The 19668-nt window shown below is 42.6% G+C and overlaps 1 protein-coding gene across 4 annotated transcripts in view; it reads right to left on the reverse strand.

Moving 5' to 3' along the window:
• RFX4 (regulatory factor X4) overlaps window positions 1-19668 on the reverse strand; it is a 166001-nt gene that overhangs the window by 18265 nt on the left and 128068 nt on the right. For 3 of the 4 annotated variants that reach the window (XM_082419391.1, XM_082419389.1, XM_082419392.1), the window contains 4 exons: window positions 17699-17793; window positions 17163-17280; window positions 5260-5379; window positions 4759-4920 (listed from right to left, as the gene is read on the reverse strand). In XM_082419391.1, coding sequence (XP_082275517.1) covers window positions 4759-4920; window positions 5260-5379; window positions 17163-17280; window positions 17699-17793 — 495 coding nt within the window. The remainder of the gene's footprint in view (window positions 1-4758; window positions 4921-5259; window positions 5380-17162; window positions 17281-17698; window positions 17794-19668) is intronic. The other variant, XM_082419390.1, reaches the window with a different exon arrangement.

Raw genomic sequence — 19668 nt, forward strand, 5'->3', positions numbered from 1 at the left:
CCTAGTGAGTCATAACTCATTCTCACACTACTTTGTATTCACTAGTCCTTGTGTCAAAGGTTCCCAAAAGGTTATGTGCAATGAATTAATTTTCTCTTTGTGCTCACCAAACAGACATAATACTGTTCTCTTTTTCACAGCTGAAAAATGGGGAAGTGTCCATCAACAGTGAGACACTGCTATGTGGAAGAGCTGCAGATACCTGATTGGCCCTGACTCTCAATGAGCTAAACTTGGTAACATGTATATCATCTGAGCAATGATATTCAGAGTCCTAGAAGCCCAACAAAGTCACTAGATCACATAAAATTTCATTTAAGGTGTTAATAAACTGTTTCAGCCAAGAGTTGTTTTGTTTTGTTTAATCTTCTCTACTTTTCTATTTCTTGCTTCCTGGTTTGGGTCCTTTTAAAAAAATTGGTTTTGCTTTTTTTTTTTAATTGTTAACCACTTTAGATACTTCTTGGAAAGTAATGGTATACAAATCAAGCAATAATTTAAAGATGGAAATAAAAATTAGCTGGTCATGAAAACCATATGCTGAGTTAACTTTAAAAAAAAACATGGCAAATGCATTTTATAAAATGTATAATAATTGTTCTCCAATTTACAACATTATTCAGTAAAAAACTGCACAAATTCCCAAACTTAAGAAGCCTACTATAATAGATTTCCTAAGATTTAGGTGTATATCATGGATAATTTGTGCTTTATATTGTAATAGCTATAAAACCATACATGTTGTCAGGAAATTATGTTTATGTTCCCTCCAAGACCCACAATGCATGCCAAGGTCCAGTCCAATTTAGCAATGGAGTATTTCAAAAGTGGTACTTGAGAAAAATATTACAGATAGTTTTATACAGGATAACATTTTTAATGCCCCCTGGAGATATCTGAGAACAAAGCTGGAATGTGTCAAAATCTTCAAAGGCTACACTCATCTGAAGAGAACCTGTTTCACATTTGTATTTCTAAGAAGCTACTTTTACGACTCCTGAACACATTGCACAGAAATCTCTGTACACATTTATGATATTCCTGTGCCTCTGACTATCACACCTGCCATACCGTGAGGCCTCCAAATTGCTACAAAGAAAGCCAGCAGCAGACCCACTAGCTGGCTGAGAATGATGATGAGATCCTAGAAATCTTTCCTTCGCACTCCTCCTTCCCCTTATTTCCTTAGTGTCCCCTTGTTTGATCTGTTGCTACATTGGAAGAAAGGTTCCACTCAAATTGTTTCTGCTTCATAATGCAGAACTGTTTCATTTGCATAATTTCCCTGTTTATTTTAGAAGTAAGGATGTTATCACTGACTGACTGACATGTGTGTCTGCTGGGCGGTGGTGGGAGTACATGGGCAGGATTATTCAGGTAAGTGGCTCCTAGCTGCTCTCACTGCCCTTCCTTCCTTAGTGAGGCAGGAGACCCCCAGTTCCAGTCTCCGATGGACCCCTGAGCAGCTGCAGAGCTGTGAACAGTGCTTAAGTTCTTTTCCCTTTTTATTTTCAGCGAATAACGCCGTTCTGTACTTTTCTTCCGGAGCCTTCTAAGCAGGAACTACAGCAACCCACTAGGGAGAGAACATGGGAGGGAGGTGGGAGGCGGTCGAGTTCTTTCTGCTCCAAGTAGAAAACTAAATGAGATTTGAGGTGCATCTATGTAAACAAATGCAGGGATGCTCACATGTGAATTTCCACAGAAGAGAAGGACTCTCCAGCTGTGGACCCAAAGTGAAATCACCGCTCCATCTAATGCCAGTTGTTGACAACCCTGCTTTTTTTCATCACTGCTCTGAAGAACCCTGTCTCCTGAGCTGTCTCTGACAAAGGGCCACTGGGTTTGTTGGCACGTTTCTGCCCCTGGCAACGTGCAAAAGAGGGCAGGCACCTTATAGGCTCTTAAGCATCTGTTCACTCCCTGAGTAGCTCTGGTTCTGGAAACTTGAGTGAAAGAATTAATCAAAAGACTCCTGGAAAATGACATGCTCTCTTGCCTCCAGGCCTCTGTACTACTTACTTCCTCTGCTTGGAATACCTTTTCTCTCATTATTTGGCCCCCCACCAGACCCTCCAAATAGAGGCTGGAAGCCCTGCTTTGTGCTCCCTAACACTCTGACCTTTCTCCCAACTCAGCACTCGTGACATTATATTGTAACCGCCGTCTTGCTCATCAGAACCCTAACCTCTCACAATAAACCCCCAGGGGCAGGGACCACAACTCACTTGTTTGTATCACCAGCTTCTGAAGTGTTTAGCTCACAGAAACCACTTGACAAATATTTATTAGATAAATGAATAAATGGATGGACGTGTGAGTGAATGAGCAGATAAAAGATAGCACCTAAATACGACAATCTCATCCTATTTGATCTTCAAAACTACATAATTTAGTTCCCAGTGTATTCTAATTAGAACTGGGATATAACTAAGCCCACGCTATGAGGGGCTGGAGGAAGATTCTAACCTGGAGGATACCCAGCTTGAGAGTCACTGTGGATGCCCATGAGAGGTGGGGAAGGCCTGAACCAGATGGCAGCAGTGGGCTGGGAAGGAAAGGGTGGGTCAAGATTTGTGTTAGAACAACTGGCCTTGGGAGGTGTGGAGGAGAATGCCAGCTGTCTTTCCCATATCTGTTTCCCCTTCCCTGCCTGGGAACCCTATCCTACATTTCCCCGCCTCTCTTTACAGTTACATGAGGCCGTGTGACTAAGTCCTCGCTGATGGAATCTAAGTGGAAGTGACATCCGCCAGCTTCAGGCCAGGGCTTTTCCGAGTGGGTCTTCCTCCTCCAGACCCACTCTCCATTTCCATCAGCTGGTTGCAGACTTGACAAAGCCCTAAGGCAGTGGTCCTCAAACTAGTCAGCCTCAGAATCACCTGAAGGCTTCTTGAGCAAATGGTTGGGCCCCACCCTAGAGTTTCTGATTCAGTAGGCCTGCCCGTGGGCTCTGGTAATGAGCATTTCCAACAAGTTCCCAGGTGAGGCTGATACTTCTGGCCCACGGACCACACTTTGAGAACCACTGCCCTGGGGTACGGTGGAGCCTCATATTGAAGGAACACGTGTCTCTAAATGGTTGCATTAAGGAGAGCCTCCTCTCTGACTGAAACACCCTGCATGAAATAGATTTCCATTGTGTTGACGCCATCCATGTTTGGGTCTATCTGTTACAGTAACTTAGCCTATCCTAGCTAATACAGGAAGAGCTGAGGGAGAGGAGAGCTGATTTCCAGATTTGGTACTTGGGTAAATGAGGGAATAGAAGATAATGAATTAATTAGCACAGTCTTAACCAAGCTCTCCACTCCACAGTCTGGTCTGTTCACCTGCCCCACCCTCACCCAGGGCCATCTAGCAGAAGGTTGTTTCTGCCTTTGGTTCCTGTGTGCTCACTCCTCGGTTAGCTGAGTCCTTCTCATCTTTTAAGGCTGCCTTTGAGTCTCACCTCTCTCCTGAAGACTCTCCTCCTGCCTGCCCGGGTTCCGGTGGGATGGAAAGGGTCTGCTCCTCCCTCTGAACTCCTATACCCCTCTTGGCTGCAGCCCTCATCTTATAGGCACTCCTAACAGTAACCCCTTCTATCTGGATAGCAGTGCACTGTTAACAAAGCACTTTGGCTTTTCTTACCTCATCTAATCCCCACAGCAACCATGTGAAAAAACGTGGAGGTGCACACACACATGTGTGCGCACACACAAACACACACGTGCGCACACACGCACTCTATTTATTATTATATATTAGCTAACACTTAACTGCAGATTCCACATCCAGTGTATCATGTCCACAAGTCTTGAGAGCAAGGACATTTGCTGAATGACTGAATGAATCAATTTGTTGATGGTAACTGCTGACTGTGGTGCCTGGGACCAGGAATTTAACCCTTCTCCACCCTTTACTTTTCCTCCCCCATAAAATGGAACAATAGTTACCTTGCAGTGTTACTGTGAATATCAAGTGAGACAATTACGGGAGGGTCCTTTGTACATGGTAAAGCAACATTTAGACACTAGTAACTAGCTATTATTATCCTTGTAACATTTCTTCCATTTTCAAACCTTGTCTTGGCATGTAAGATCCTGCAGGATGCGACTCCAACTTACCTTTCCAGGCTTGTAACACTTCTTCATGACCACCTACATTTTAACCACTTTACCATTCCCCGAAAAGGCCCCATACTTCCTGCCCTGTGCCTTTGCACACACTGACCTCTCCCCAGAGGCCCTTCTGTAATACCTTTGTCAGTTAAAATCAAGTTTCAGCTCAAATCCCCTTCTTTGTGAGGTCTCCAACCAGATGGACTCTCCCCTTCCTTGGGGACCCTGTGGCATTAGCTTGAACCTCCATTATTGCCCCTGCCTTGATTCTGGCTACCACGGCTTAGCATATGACTTCCTGTCTCCCCACTTTCCAGAGACGCCTCTCAGTTTCTGGCTCATGGAGGGCTCCCTTTCTTGTTTTCAAGAATGGCTGTGTTCTGTGTTTTATATCGTTTTAGTGACTTATTATTTTGTGGGGGGTGGGGGGTGGGTGGAGATTTTATCATGGACTTAATCTGCCAACTTGAAAACAGAAGCACAAGGAATACATACGAACGAATAAATGGATAACTGCAAGTCATCCATAAATCCAGGAGGACACTCAGATTTTGGCATTGTTTTGGGAGGGGGGTGGAGGGAGAATGTTTTTCCAGAAAGCTCTGGCTTTAAACATCAACTCCCCACTCAAAGCCTTTGAGGGACTGTTCATTACCTGTAGTGCTGAGGCCAGTGTACTCAGGGGATGGGTTGCTGACAGGGGAGGAGGGAGGTGGCACTTCCACGGACGTGGCAGATTTTGCTGGAGAAAACGATGGCACTGGTGAAGGGGTTGGTGGGGCAGCCTCCGTCAAGATAATCTCCTCTCGGACTTCTGCTATGGGTAGAGAAAGGGTGGGTGCTTAGAGCCAAAGGTCAAGGCAAGTTGTCCTTAAGGGACTTTTCAAAAGCAAATATTCTTTCTAATCTGTGTCATGTCACGCCTCTGCTTAAAACCTCTGATGGTTTCCCATCACCGTGGTGGCATGCAAGGGAATTCCCACGTACACACATGCCCACTCTCAAGAAGAAAAAGACATTATTGGTTTCCCACCATTTGACTTGTTCACCATAACTAAGTTCTTCGGGATGCGGAGCTAAAGAAACACAGAGCACAGAAGTAAGGATACAAGTCAGATTGACAAGGAGGACGATTCCCAGTGAGGGGCCGGCTTACCGGTGCTTCCTTCTCCCTTCATGGCTCGCATGAGCTCACTGGCGCGCTCCTGGGAGTGCAGGGATTCTAACAGGTAGAGCACATAGTCATCAAACATCAAGTGAATCAGGTGAAAAGACCCTGGTGAGAGAAGATGCAAACAGAAAGGTAAGTCCTGTCGGCTCGGGTGTGCCCCTCAGCCTGGTCGACAACACGTCACACTCTGACCCTCTGTCCTGGACCCTCATTCCCTCTCAGTTACGGATCACCTGGCGGTCAGAGGCTGCTCTCCTTTGTCGTCTCCTCACCTAGCCTGGTGTTTAGCATAAGGTAAGTGTCATTAACGCTGTGGCAAGTGAGTCTTTTCCTTGCTCGATTTATTAATAGGACATCATCAAAAACGGCACCTATTGAGCCATCTGTCGAAACGCGCCTGAGCTCTCACATTCGCACTGGCGTCATCCTCGTCTGGGCACCCCTCACTTTGTTCGGCATTGCTTGACATAGTGTCTTGCATTTTTCTCTCTTCCACAAGTTTATCTTATTTCCCCGACTGGACTTAAGGATAGTCACGGCAGGGACTTTGCCTTCTAACTCACTGGTGTCTACCAATGTACACAACATAATTCCAGGAGCATAATTGACACTTTAAATTAGCAACAACTGAATTATTTCCTTAAATGTTTCTGAGACTTCCGTTTAGCACATGGTTGTTACAAAAGGTATTAAATTGAAAAGATTTGGTATCCTCAAGCAGTATTCTTCATTTTAAATTTAGAGTAGATTACTTCATAAAAAGGGATGTGAACAATCATTTTAAAAGATTTTTCCCATGTGCCAGTCTTTGTGCTCAAAGTATTATATTCTCTGATTTAATGTCTACCACCACCTTGTAAGGCAGGTGCTCTTACTCCTGTTTTGCAAAGTCAAGTACTTGTGCAAGATGACACAGTATATTACTTCAAAACCATCTTTTTTTAAAAAAAATATTTATTTATTTGGCTGTTCCGGTTGCAGCCTGTGGGATCTTCGTTGTGGCATGTGGGATCTTTAGTTGTGGCAGGCAAACTCTTAGTCAAGGCATGTGGGATCTAGTTGCCTGACCAGGGATTGAACCTGGGCCCCCTGCATTGGGAGTGCAGTCTTAGCCACTGGACCGCCAGGGGAGTCCCCCAAACCATCTTTTCTTGCATGTCATGCTGCCACCGTGGACAGTGGAAGATGCACATATGGAAGGGGCCTTCATGTCTGCTGTCGTGAAGACCTCACGGATGCCAGCGTCAGAGAGGCCAAGCCTTCATCTCTAGTCCCACGTTTCCACCTCTCAAAGGGACATCTCCACATGGACATCCTGCTGTCCCATGAAGTGTCCAAAACGTCTCACCGACTATTTACAAGCTGCCCTCCTCTTCCTATTTCCCTCAAGTTTGCTTTTTTTAGAAGCCTTATGAGACTCTGGCATTATTTATTATCTTGTGATCCTAGCATCCTCATCAACACCACTATTATTGTCATCAACATCATTGTCAACGCACCTCCCATTTATTGAATGCTTACTATGTGCCAAGAACTCTGCTAAGCACTTAACACAGGTCTCATCCTTTCACCAGACTGTGAGATAGGTGGTATTATCCTCTTACACACAAGGAAATGAGTCTCTCCATTGGAATTAAGTAGGGATCGGCCTCAGTTTGCTCTGGCTCCAAAAATCTGTTCCCATTTCCCCTACAGATCATATGGTCCAGTCTCCTCACAGCACAGATGGGGAAAATAAAGGACATGGTCCCCAGAAGGGCCATTTGAGTTGGGGTCTATGCCTTTTCAGGTCTCAGAAATAAGGTGATGAGGGCCAGTTGGGGGCTTTTGGATGACTCCTCTTTGGTGGAATTTATTAATTTTCTCCTTTTTAGTTGCACCTGGCTTCTTTGTGTGCACACGCGTGTGCACACACACACATACACACACACTTCATTTCAGATAGATATATTCTTTTGCTTCAGAAATGTTACAGAAGAAAATCCCTGGCTTAACTCTGAGGCAACTGGATGCCCTGCAGGTCATGCACATCTACACCAATACCCCCTCTCTCCGGAGCCTGCCGCCACCTATGATCCTTGTGCCCACAGAGCTCCATGCCCACGTCCCCTGTCCTGCACTTTCTTCACATTTTTCCTCCATCTCCAGGGTGCTGTGTCTGTTTTTTGACCCCGCTTGGAATTCAGCAAGGTTCAGGGTTTTTTTGAGTCATTGTGAAATGCAGACTTCCAAGACTAAACTTTCCATCTCCTTCCCCAAAATGAGTCCTGTGAACCGCTGAGGAGGTACAGCACTGTGGGTAACTGCCTGGGGCTGGATCAAACTGCCCAGATTGAGCTCAAGCTCTGCCACTTAGTAACTGGGACCTTGGATGAGCTGCTCCTCGAAAATGTTAAAAATAAAACCAGCCATTTACTGAGCCCTTGCTCTGTGGCCGCCATGGGGTTAACTGCTGCAGATTTATTATTGCATTTCATCCTCTTCACAACCATCTGAGATGAGCAATACCCTCCTTCTGCAAAGGAGGAAACTTAGACTTAGAGGAGAAAAGTAACTGTCCAATGTCACACAATTATTAAGTGGCAGACATGGGATTTGAATCCAAGACTGTCTGATTCTGAAGTTGTTCTTCAATCGTGCAATACGACTCTCTAAAAGGGAAACAGTCAAACCTATTTTACAGAAGTACCATAATGAGGAAAAGTATATACTAGATGCTTAATAAATAGTAACTAAGGTCCCTTTTGCTATTAATATTCTAACACCCTGTGATGTGACTGCTTTGTTCATAGAGTCAAAGAAGTCAAAAGATAGCATCAAATACCTAAAAGGAAAAGGTCTCCAAAATGAAGAAGTATTTGCTGAGATGTGGCTCTAAGTCAATAAGGATAGAAAGAGAGAAAGACACTATGAAACCGAATTAGAATGGAAAACCCTAGATAATAAAAATGGATTTAGTAGTTTTAGCACAGGCAGGCACCTTGGATCATCTATACAGCACCCCTGTCTAACAGATAAAGAAACAAGATCTGAGGTGAAGACACTTGCCTAAGACCACACTGTTAGAAAACATCAGAGCTGGGTTTGGAGGCCAGTACTCCAGGGGAAGTGTTGATTTGGGGTTTCAAGCTCTCTTCCTAATGACTCTGATCAGTTACCCAATTGGTCTGATAATTTTCAATCATCTTTCAAACAAGGAGAGTTTGTAGAGCTACTGATGCTTGCTTATTACTATTGTGCAAAGTGCTCTGAGTACAAAGGAAACTTAAAGCTCAGTCACTGACTCCACAAAAGCTACAGTGTCCTTAGCAAAAATCAATCCTTAAGATTATTAGGTAACAAACAGTTCAGTGCCAGGGTACACAAAGACTGATGAGAGGGAGAGGGAGAGGAGAAGGAGGCAGGGGAGGGAGAGAGGGAGAGGAAAAGAGAAACAGCAAAGACAGACAGGAGAGAGGCAATTATAGCTAACATTCCTGCTTTATTTCTTCCCTTAGCACTTAACACCATCTGCTATACTATATACTGAACTTATTTATCTTTATCACGTGCCTCCCTACACTAGATTGTAAGCTCCATAAATGCAGGGATTTTTATCTGTTTTTTTTTCCCCCACTGTTCTATACCCAGTGCCTAGAACAGTGCCAGGCACAGTAGAGGCTCATTGGTTATTTGTTGGATGAATGAATCAAATGAGCAAGCACTGACCACTTACCATATGCTCTGTGCTAAGCCCTTTTAATTTTCCAACAACACTATGAAGGGTTTTTTTTTTTAAATTTATTTATTTATATTTTGGCTGCATTGGGTCTTTGTTGCTGCACGCGGGCTTTCTCTAGTTGGGGCGACCGGGGGCTACTCTTCGTTGCGGTGCGCAGGCTTCTCATTGCGGTGGCTTCTCTTGTTGTGGAGCACGGGCTCTAGGTGCGTGGACTTCAGTAGTGGTGGCACACAGGCTCAGTAGTTGTGGCTCGCGGGCTCTAGAGCACAGGCTCAGTAGTTGTGGCTTGCGGGCTTAGTTGCTCCACAGCATGTGGGATCTTCCTGAACCAGGGCTCGAACCCATGTCCCCTGCATTGGCAGGCAGATTCTTAACCACTGCACCACCAGGGAAGTCCCAAGGAGGTATTATTATCTTCAGTTAACACATGGGGGAAATGAAGTCTCAGAGGATTTTAAACCACTTGCCTAAAGTTACAGAGCTATTGAGCATCAGAGCCTGTTATGGAAAAAGGTACTAGGATAGAGACAAAAGGAGATTGTTTTTGTTATATGGTAACATAGTTAATGGCATCTTATAAAATCAAAGCATTTCTTTTTTCTTATGAAAAATTTCAAACATATGGAAAAGTATAAAGAATTTTAAGGGAATTCCCTGGTGGTCAGGGGTTAGGACTCTGTGCTTCCAATGCAGGGGGCAGGGGTTTGATCCCTGGTTGGGGAACTAAGATCCCGCGTGCTGCACAGCATGGCCAAAAAAAAAAATGAATTTTAAAATGAACACCAGTGTACTCAACACCAAGCTTTATAATATTTTAACATTTTACCATATTTGAATCATATTTTTAAATTAAAGATAAAAATGAACCCCCTGTGTTCCCTTCCTTAATCCTACTTCTCTGCTTCCTGTGTTCATGCCCTGATGTAATCACTGCCTCGAATCTGGTATTTATTGTTTACATGCATTTCTATACTGTTACTACATATATTTATATATCCATAAAAACACATGAAATTGTTTTTTATTTTCAAACTTGATAGGAATGGTACCATACTTTACAGAGTATTCTACAACCTGCACTTGATACTTTGGGTGTTTTTAGATCTATCCACACTGACACATGTAGGTCTTGTTTAATGGCCATTGTGTGACTATACCACGATTTATTTGTCCATTCTCCTGTCGATAGAATTTAGGTTATTTACATTTTTCACTATTGGAAACTGGCTCTAATGAATATTTTTTGTACCTGTTGCCTAGGTACAAAAAATACCGGGGTCTAGGACCAGAGGTGGAATCACTGGGTCCAAGAGCACCTGCATCTTAAGTCTTAACGAGATAGTGCCAAATTGCTCACCAAAATCTTCTACATCCTTACTGGTAGTGTAGGAAATACAGTATTTGCCATCTGAAGGGTATGAAATGTTATTGTCTTTATAAGTTGCAGTACCCTAATTACTAGAAAGGTCCACCTCTTTTCATATGATATTGCCCATTTGAATTTCCTCTTCTGTGAACTGTCTATTCATATTCTTTGCCCATTTTTCTACTGGGGTATTTGTCTTTTAAAAATGTATTTAGAGAGATTTATCATATATTCTGGATATTAATACTTTGTTCGTTATATGCATTATAAAATATCTTCCCCCTTTCTGTGGCTTTTTGTTTTTTTGGCCACGCCATGCGACTTGTGGGATCTTAGTTCCCTGACCAGGAATCGAACCCAGGCCCTTGGCAGTGAAAGTGTGGAGTCCTAACCACTGGACATCCAGGGAATTCCCTCTGTGGCTTTTATCTTTTAATTTCATCTATGTTGTGCTTATTAAACAGAAGTTTAAAATCTGAGTGCAGTCAACTTTGCCAATATTTTCCTTATGATTTATCCTTTTTGGTACTTTTTTAAAGAAAGAATTTCCTATTCCAAAGTCATAAACTTATCATCCATATTTTCTTCTAAAAGGTTTTAAGTTTTTTTTTTTTTTTCATTTAGATGTTTCTTTTCAGAAGGGGAAAATTGTTTCTAGGGAAGGGGTCTAATTTTATTTTATTTATCCTAAAATGCGTGTCCCAGAACCTTTGTCCACTGATTTTTAATGCCATATCTCTGTCACACAGATCATCTGTACAATCCTCTTGTTGAGACAGAAAGGCAAGAATTTGATGAGGTAAAGACAAGTTTCATGTCAGTCTGTCTTGGGCATCTCTGCTGTTTCACTACTCTTTGTCTAGCACTGTTAGATGACCACATCATCTTACTCCTTAATAAACCTGAATATCAGGTAAGCAAGTCCCTATACCTGTTCTTCATTACTTTCAAAATGCCTTTACTATTCTCAGCCTTTTGCTTTTCTATATGAATTTTAACATCAGATTTTCAAAATCAAAGGAAGAAAAAGTTAAGAACCAGATGGAAATTCCAATTGATTTATATATTTGAAGGGCATATCCTTTTCCAGATATGAACAGGGTATATTTCAGTAATATTTTTAAATGTTTTTCCTTGAAGGTCTTAAAATAATTTTTGTCAGAATTTTTTTATGGGCACATTTCTGTTGCTATTGTGAATGGGAATATATAGACATAGATACATAGATACATAGAGATAGATATTTTCTAGTTAATGGTAAGAATGTCAATGATTTTTAAAAAACTGAATTCAGTAACCTGCCTGAATTCTTATTTGTTCTATTAGTTCGTAGATTCTCTTTTTCTTGTCAGCCATCATGACATGTCTATAAATAAAGACAATTTTGTGTTTTCCTTTCCAATTCTTATATTTCATTTCCTTTTCTTATTGCATTGGCTAGGACCTCCAGTACGTATCTATCAGAAACAGCATTAGAAGGCATGTGTGTCTTATTCATGACGGGAATGGGAAAACTTCTAAAGTTTCACCATTTAGTATATTGTTTTCTGCAGATTTTTGAATGCTCTTTAACATATTAAATAAATTCCCTTCTATTCCTAGTTTGCCAAGAGTTTTTAAAAATTATACTTGAAAGCTGAACTGTATCAAATACATTTTTTCCTTTGTATCTATAGAGATGATCATATGATTTTTCTCTTTTAATTTGTTAATGCAGTATGTTAATTAGTAATTTTCTGACTTTGAATCATACTTGAATTCTTGGCATAGGCCTCATTAACCATGATTTAAAAAAAATTTGCCCTGGATTTGATCTGCTAGTATTTTATTTAGAATGTTTTCATCTATATTTATGTGTGGTTGAGTCATAATTTTCTTTTCCTCTACAGCTCTTCCAAGATTTTGCAACTGAGATTATATTAGCTTCATAAAATTAATTGTACAGCTTTCCTTCGTTTTTGTGTTCATTTTCATAAACTAAGGATTTTATGCTTCTTAAAAGTTTAGTAAACGTTGCAATTTATGCCTGATGTTTTTTGAGGGAAGAGACCTTTTCATTTACTGTGGTTATTATTTGATCTTATTTCTAGCATCCTGTTTTATATTTTGAGTTTACGATCCTTTTTCTAAGCTTCTTTTATCTTCTCAATTCTTGCCATTTAAGTTTTCACATTTTTCCATTTTTCTTTGGTAACTTATGATTCTATTCTTTCAGTGATGATCATATATCCAAACATCTATTAAATCCAAACTATAAATTTTTTTCAACAAAGTCTACATTTATTTAGTATTTCAAGACAAAGACCTTAGCATGCATTAACTATTCCTTAAAGATTCTCTCCCCACTACCCTGTGTTTTATTGTTTCCTGGAATTTGGTTTTACCTTTTTGAAACACACACAAATTAGTTTTTAAATTACAACCAAAAGTTAATTAAATTTGCTTATATATTTTAAAATTTCTCTCATCTTAAAACAGGGCTCCCAAATTCTTTGACACTCCTTCCTGGGAAAATTGTGGGGAGTTGTCTATGCACTTCCTTCAATCTTGGTAGGTTTGTGACTGCTTTGATCAACAGAGTAAGGGGGAATGAAACTTTCACTTCTGAGATTGGGTCATAAAGGCAATGCAGCTCCCCCCTCGGCACACTCACTCATGGGGCCTAAGCTTCCATGTGAGAGGTTCAACTGGTCAGGGGCCACTGTGTTGTGAGGAAATTGAGCCACATGGAGAGGCCACTTGAACACACTCCAATCGGCAGTCCTAGTGTTCAAGTCATCCCGGCTCAGGCACAAGACACGTGAGGGAAGAAGCTTCCAGAGGATGCCAGCCTCCAGCTGTCGATGAGCTCCAGTTTTTGAGTCTTCCCCTCTGAGGTCCCAGACATCATAGAGCAGAGACAAGCCATCCCCGCTGGACCCTGTCCAAATTCCTGACCCGTAGAATCTGTAAGCATTATACTGTTTTAAACCACTACACTTTTGTTAAACAACAACAGTAACTAGAATATTGTTGTTTCTTGTATCCCAGACCTTAGCTATGGTTTTATTTTTCTTCTTATTGAAATCCATCCTTTAATTTTTTTTTATGTGAAGTTCTATGGGTGCCATATAGTTCTCTTAGTTTTTGTATAACTGAATATGTCTTTGCTTTGCCCTCACTCTTGAATAATGGTTGACAGTTCTTTGTTCTCAGCACTTAAAAGATATTATTCCATTGTCTTCTGGCATCTCTTATTACTCATGATAGTCTAATTATTGTTCTTTTCTCTCATAGCTTAAAAAATTTTTTACTCTATCAATATGGTTTTAGAAAAACCACCTATGAGGGGTAAACAAATTTGTCTAGCCTTTTTGTGCCATGCATCTGAGCCCAGGATATTTATCTTAATTGTGGTAATTGAAAAAGCATGGGTTTTGTGGTCATGCAGATCTGATTTTGAAACAGAGCTCTGCCACTTGCCATATTGATTTTGGGCAAGAAAATTCTCCAACTCAGTAAAAAGGTACCTATTATTATCTGCCTTGCAGAGTTGATGTGAGAATTAAATGGTTCTGTGTGCTTCCTACACATTTGTTATAAAGAGTAGCATTATCCTGCCTTTGCTTCATGTTCTATCACGGCTTCCTTGTCTGTTATATTGAGGGCAGTAATAGTGGACCTCATAAGTTGTTGTGAGAATTAAATGAGAAAGTGCCTAATGTTATGTCTAGTGTACATTAGGCCCTGAATAAATGTTACTTTGCTTTTCTTATTACTATTCAGCTGAAGAAAGTTAGAAGAGGCATTGGCAGTGTGGCTCTAGCATGGGATAGATCCCCGGGGGAGCTCAGCTCAGTTTGCTGTGCATCCTGGGCAAGCCCTCTCTCCTCTCTGGGTCTCTGCTTCTTCTCCCGAATACAGGGAAAGCAATTCCTGCCTCCTGGTGCTTGGAGGGGGCCTGAGAGACATTTTGAATGTCAAGATTCTGCAATTTAGCAGGTTCTGGGTAAGAGAGCCAGGCCAGGACATCTAAACATTGAGAAGCAGTCTGGAGGCTCCGTCCGTCATGGCCACTTGGCCTGGGAGTTGCTCCCATGTGGCCTCCCCGGCCCTGCCTGAGTGGGTGAGCTTTGATGCTAGGCCAGAAAACAAGTGTGTAAAAAGGTGAAAACCTGGGAAATGATACGTAGCCCTGCCCCCTTAGCCGTCAAACCCGAGGCAGCCTGTCACAGCATTTCCTGCTGAAGCACTTCCAGGAACTATTGCTGCCTTCCGGATGTTCCTAACAGTGAAACAGGGGCATGTGGTAAAAACCCATAGTGAAAGGTAAAGGCACCTGCACTGACTTGGGATCCAGGTATCCTACGAACTAAAATCAGAGCAGTCAACTGAAAATATGTTGTTGTTGCTTTTTTTAAATAGAACCTCTAATTTCCTCAGCCCCATTAGAATGAAAAGTTCATTGCCTGCTACCCTACCTTTGCTGACTAATTTTGCTAGAAAGTGCTGCTTGCAGCAAAGAAAGAAAGTCTGGCTACTTTAGTTCACCGCATAGGCTCTTTCAGTGAAAAGGAATTAGGGAGAAAAGAGTGAAAAGGAATTAAGGAGAAGAAAGGAGTCAACTACCTTTGAAAGAGGCTGTTCTGGGAAGAGGTGATAGAGTCCCCCGCGGGATCACTGTGATATTCCACACGATCATTGTGACGGTCAGCCTGCTACTCGGACATACAAACCCCGCACCATTCACAGCTACCAGGACCGTGTGGGAGTTATAAGATATATAGAGCTGGCCCCTGTGGTTGGGGGAGGGGCCAGGGAACAGAGGGCTCTTTTTCCTAATTAGCTGTTTTTATACGGGGAACACATGACCCAAACACAACCACCAACTGTGTCTTTGACATATACAGGCAGAACGGGGGAGCTGGGCTTTTGTCTGCCGCAAATTCTTTCAACTTGCCTGTCACCCCAAGCTGTAAAACTCAACAATGAGTCGGATGAGCAGGACCATTTCAGATAGTTTGCTAAATGGACTTGGAGACAGGTATTATTTCCATCTGTTCAGGGTTGAAAAATACTGTAAAAGTGAAATTGCATTAATATCTTTTTCCTTTCCTTTTCTAAAAGATTTGTGACCATTTTTGCCATTTGCCTGAGTTTCCAGTGTATCCTAGAATGTGTGTGGTTCAAAAAGAAATAAACACATTTTAAGGAATAATATTTCTTAGTAATAAATTCAACCTATTCTAACTGTTCTACTGTCCATAACAGTGACTGTTAACTTAGTACATACAAATGGATTTCAAAGACTATTACAACATAGACTACTTTCCCTGTCTAATGAAGGGTGTTTGATAATACACAGTCAGTATAAGAATCAGGAAATTGAAGAATAAGATATAAAACAAGGAAAGGGTGCTTGCTTTGTGGATGTATATATACTTATTTGTGTGGTATCGTTCTTCTTTGATTCTGAAGCAATGAAAAAAATCTTGAATATTTTTCACCCATCAGCTTAACTGAAAGCAGTTATGCACAAATGATTTTCCCAGAGCCAGAGGTAACATGTGCTAACACTAACTAAGCTGAACTGGAAGTCATCAAAATGCCATGCCTGATGGCACTGCCCAGGTAGCAGTCACCAGAGCACTTCCATATACAGCTCAAAGAGAATTTCCATCTGTAGCCATGGTGCAGGCAGGTTCAGAGAACTTCCCAATGCTGAGATTAAAGAAATCCACAACAAAACACTTCTCCAATTGGGTAAACACAGTCTTTCATGGACAGAGCTGTTTAGAAAAAATAGTGCCTTCTTTGTTTCACCACATATTCACTGCATTGTATAGCACAACTGGGAAATAGTGACAAGACCATAAAAAGCTAGATGGAAAAGTGTCAAATTAAACCCAGAGCAAAACCCAGAGCTGATTGGCTTAATTGGAGATAATGAGAAGCAAAACCACATCTCTACTTGCAAAGTAAAACAGAGAACTGAAGCAATTACCCAGAAAATTCACCAACAGCCCTTTGCCGAAATGCCTAGAAAACTGAGGCCAAAGTGTTTTGAGATTTCAAATGTCTGGATAATGCCTTAAAGTTCCACCTCACTTTGCTAATGATGACCTGACTCAACGCGTGTGCCATTCTTTCCAATGAAAAATGGCATTCACCCCAAGTCGGTGATTAGGTTCCTGCCCGCAGAGACTACTGTAAGCACCTCCGGTCAGAGATTTCAAGTCCCGTTACACTGGAAAACAGGAGACAAGGACTTGGGGTAGGGATGTCTCCTGGAGGTGATGAAAACCCAAGGGGTCAGTAAAACAAAAGGGAAAATGAATGCAAAAGTCCTTTACTAGGGATCAGACTGGGGCACGTTATCAAAGAAAACTTTACCCACCACTGGCCTGTGAATCAAGCCATTTGCAAATGTTTGAACTCAGAGGCTTCTTCATGTGCCCAGTCTTGGCAAATCCACACTATGAAATTTGGCAAAATAGACCAGTGGAAGCAGCCATGACTGGGGACTTCCAGAAAAAGGGGAGCACAGCCACTGCTATTTACTCCTCTTTAAACTCAAATAATGTTATCTGTGTGCAAGCCTCTCATTTTCAGATATGTATACTTCTCCTTTAGCATGCAATGCCATCTTTCTCCCTGAAAGTCCTAACAATATCGTGTCCCCCCAGAACAGAGAATGTTTCCGGGTGATGTCCTCGTGGTCTCAGAGACAGCAAGACCATGCCTGACTCCGGAGAGATGGCCTTGGTACATGGAGCCCAGAGAAGAAGTGTTTGGATGTGGGGAGGGCTGGGGTGGCCTTACCGAAGCTGGGGGCACTGTGCAAGGTCATGTCCCGGATCACCCTTGTGCCAAAACAGGACCACATCAAGAGGAACTGCTGGGCCACCTTCTTCAGGGACCCTTGCCTCTTGGCAGCCACCTACAAGAGAGTGAACGGCTGCATGAGTGGTTGATTTGACCTTCATTTATTACTGTCTCTTATTAAAATGACAGGAAGGCTTCGGGTCTCTAAGTTCAACGTTATAGACTTTTTATGTTTAACAGCGAAAATACACTTTAAGAAATGAAATCTTATGTCGAGACTCAACACGTACAACCGCTAAGAGAGATGCTGACCTGGTTGAACCAGGGGAGGGAGACTCAGAGTCCTGCCCCGTGTCGCACCCCTCCCCCCCTCCTGAGGGGGGCCCAGGCCTCTCCTTGTATCCCTAGGGCTCCAAGGCTGCCAAGGAAACACTCAGCTAGCTCACTGTGGGGCTCTGTATTACCCAAGCCCCATCAAGGCGAGTGATGGGCTGCCATACCCGGGCCTGCACCTTCCGCTTCAGCTTACCAACCTTCACAACACACCGGTCCACCATGGTGTCCAGCCACTCGATGTAGGACTCGATGGGAGACTGCTCCTCCAGGAGATGGTCGAACTCCTGATACACTGTCAAACAGAGGAGACCCCACACACCATGCAGTTGTGTTTAAACACACACAGGTGTTCAAAGAGCAAAGGGATACAACTGAATAAAATAAAAAACTCCGAAGTCTTAGCAGGGCATTCAAGGATTTAGAGAATACACCCCAACTTACCTTTCCAGGCTCATCTTCCATGCCTGTGAACACTTTAAGCCCTGGCCACCCCGGGTTACTTGCCATTCCTGCTTTTCTCAGGCAGTTCCCTCTGCGTAGACTGTTTAGTCTGTCATGAAACAGCTGAAATGATCCTCCGATGAAACCCTATTTACCCTCCCGTGCCCCTTGCCGGCAGAACTGATCACTCTCCCTCTGTACTTTCACAGCACTTTACTATTTGCATTCTACCTTCACTATATCACTAAGAACACTGTTATAGTTAGGGGTGTGCGTGGGTGTGTCCCCCTGCCACTTCTTTGCCTGATAGCGATATTAGCTGGCACATTACCCGTGATATAGCTCTTACCCAGTACGCACTTGCTTGCATGACAGGGGAGATGCGCTGCTGCCCTCTTGCTCTCTGCCCCGTGGTAAGGCACATTTGACCATTCAAATGTTTCTGAACCACAACCATATTGGACAAGCAGCCTAACCAGCCTCTCAGTGCTTGACACGTAGTAGATGCTTAATAAACATCTGTGTAAAGTAAACAATCACTGTGCCCTCAAGTTTCCATATTGGTCAAAGGAGGATCATCATATCACTTTACAGCCTGTCTTCAGGTACAAGTCAAATAATTGAATATAGAAGGACTCTGTAATCAGTGAAGCACTGCAGAAAGTAGAAACATTGCTGTGGTGATCTCCAATCTGAAACATCTCTTCTTATTACATTTCTTTGTGTTTTTGTATGTGAAGCTCAATAAACCAAACCACAATTCAGGATTCACATGTTCCTACAGTTTTCATTTGTCTGAGCAGCTTTTGTTGTCCCATTTTCCAGGACTGGCCAATCTGCTCTATTTTACTTAATTGATAACTGCTGCAAGAGGTCAGCTTCCAGGACCTGAAATCATATACTTTAGAATGAGAAAGGACTTTAAAAAACCCATTTAGTTCATCTGTCTCATTTTATAGATGAGGAAGCTATGTCTTAGAGATCAGATGACCCCCTCAGAGTCAGAGGGTGAGGTGGTGGCAGAGCAGGAACTGGAACCCAGTCTCTGACTTTCTCTCTGGTGTTCCTTCACTCTTCACGGCACGTCTGTGCGTCTGAGCCACTGTGCTTCAATCCATGATGATAATGATCGAGATGGCAATCAAAGTGCTAACTGCCAACATTTACTGAGCGCTTGCCGCATGCCAGGCACTCTCCTAAAATGTTTTCTACGGACACACTCTGACCTTAGACTACCCCTAGAATGTGAATGTCATGAGGCCAGGACCTAGAACAGTGCCTGGTACATAGTAGTTGCTCAAATATTTGTTGAAAGGATGAACGGCCCACGGAGGTAGGTACTATTATTACCCACCCCACCCCAGCCTTTTGACAAATGAGGCAAAAGAGGCACACAGAGATGAGTGACTTTCACAGCTGGTTAATGGCAGAGGCAAGTTTCAAACACAGCCTGATTCAAGTGCTTGCCTCCCAACCTCTTCTCTACACTAGCTCTACGCTGTGTACCATGTATGTGGCACACATTGTCCCATTTAATCCTTTTGCATTATCCCCATTTTACAGATTTGGAAGCCAAGGTCACAGCGCACCAGAGCCAGGGTTTGAATCAAGGTCTGTCGGGCATCCCAACCGCATGCTCTTACCACAGCACCACTTAAGACTCGTTCTAATCATCATGCTCAAGTCCCAATGTGTACTTTTTAATTTAAGGTAAGCCAGGCATCCC

This window comes from Balaenoptera physalus (assembly GCF_965194825.1).
Source record: "Balaenoptera physalus genome assembly, chromosome: 13".
Classification (NCBI taxonomy): Eukaryota; Metazoa; Chordata; class Mammalia; order Artiodactyla; family Balaenopteridae; genus Balaenoptera; species Balaenoptera physalus.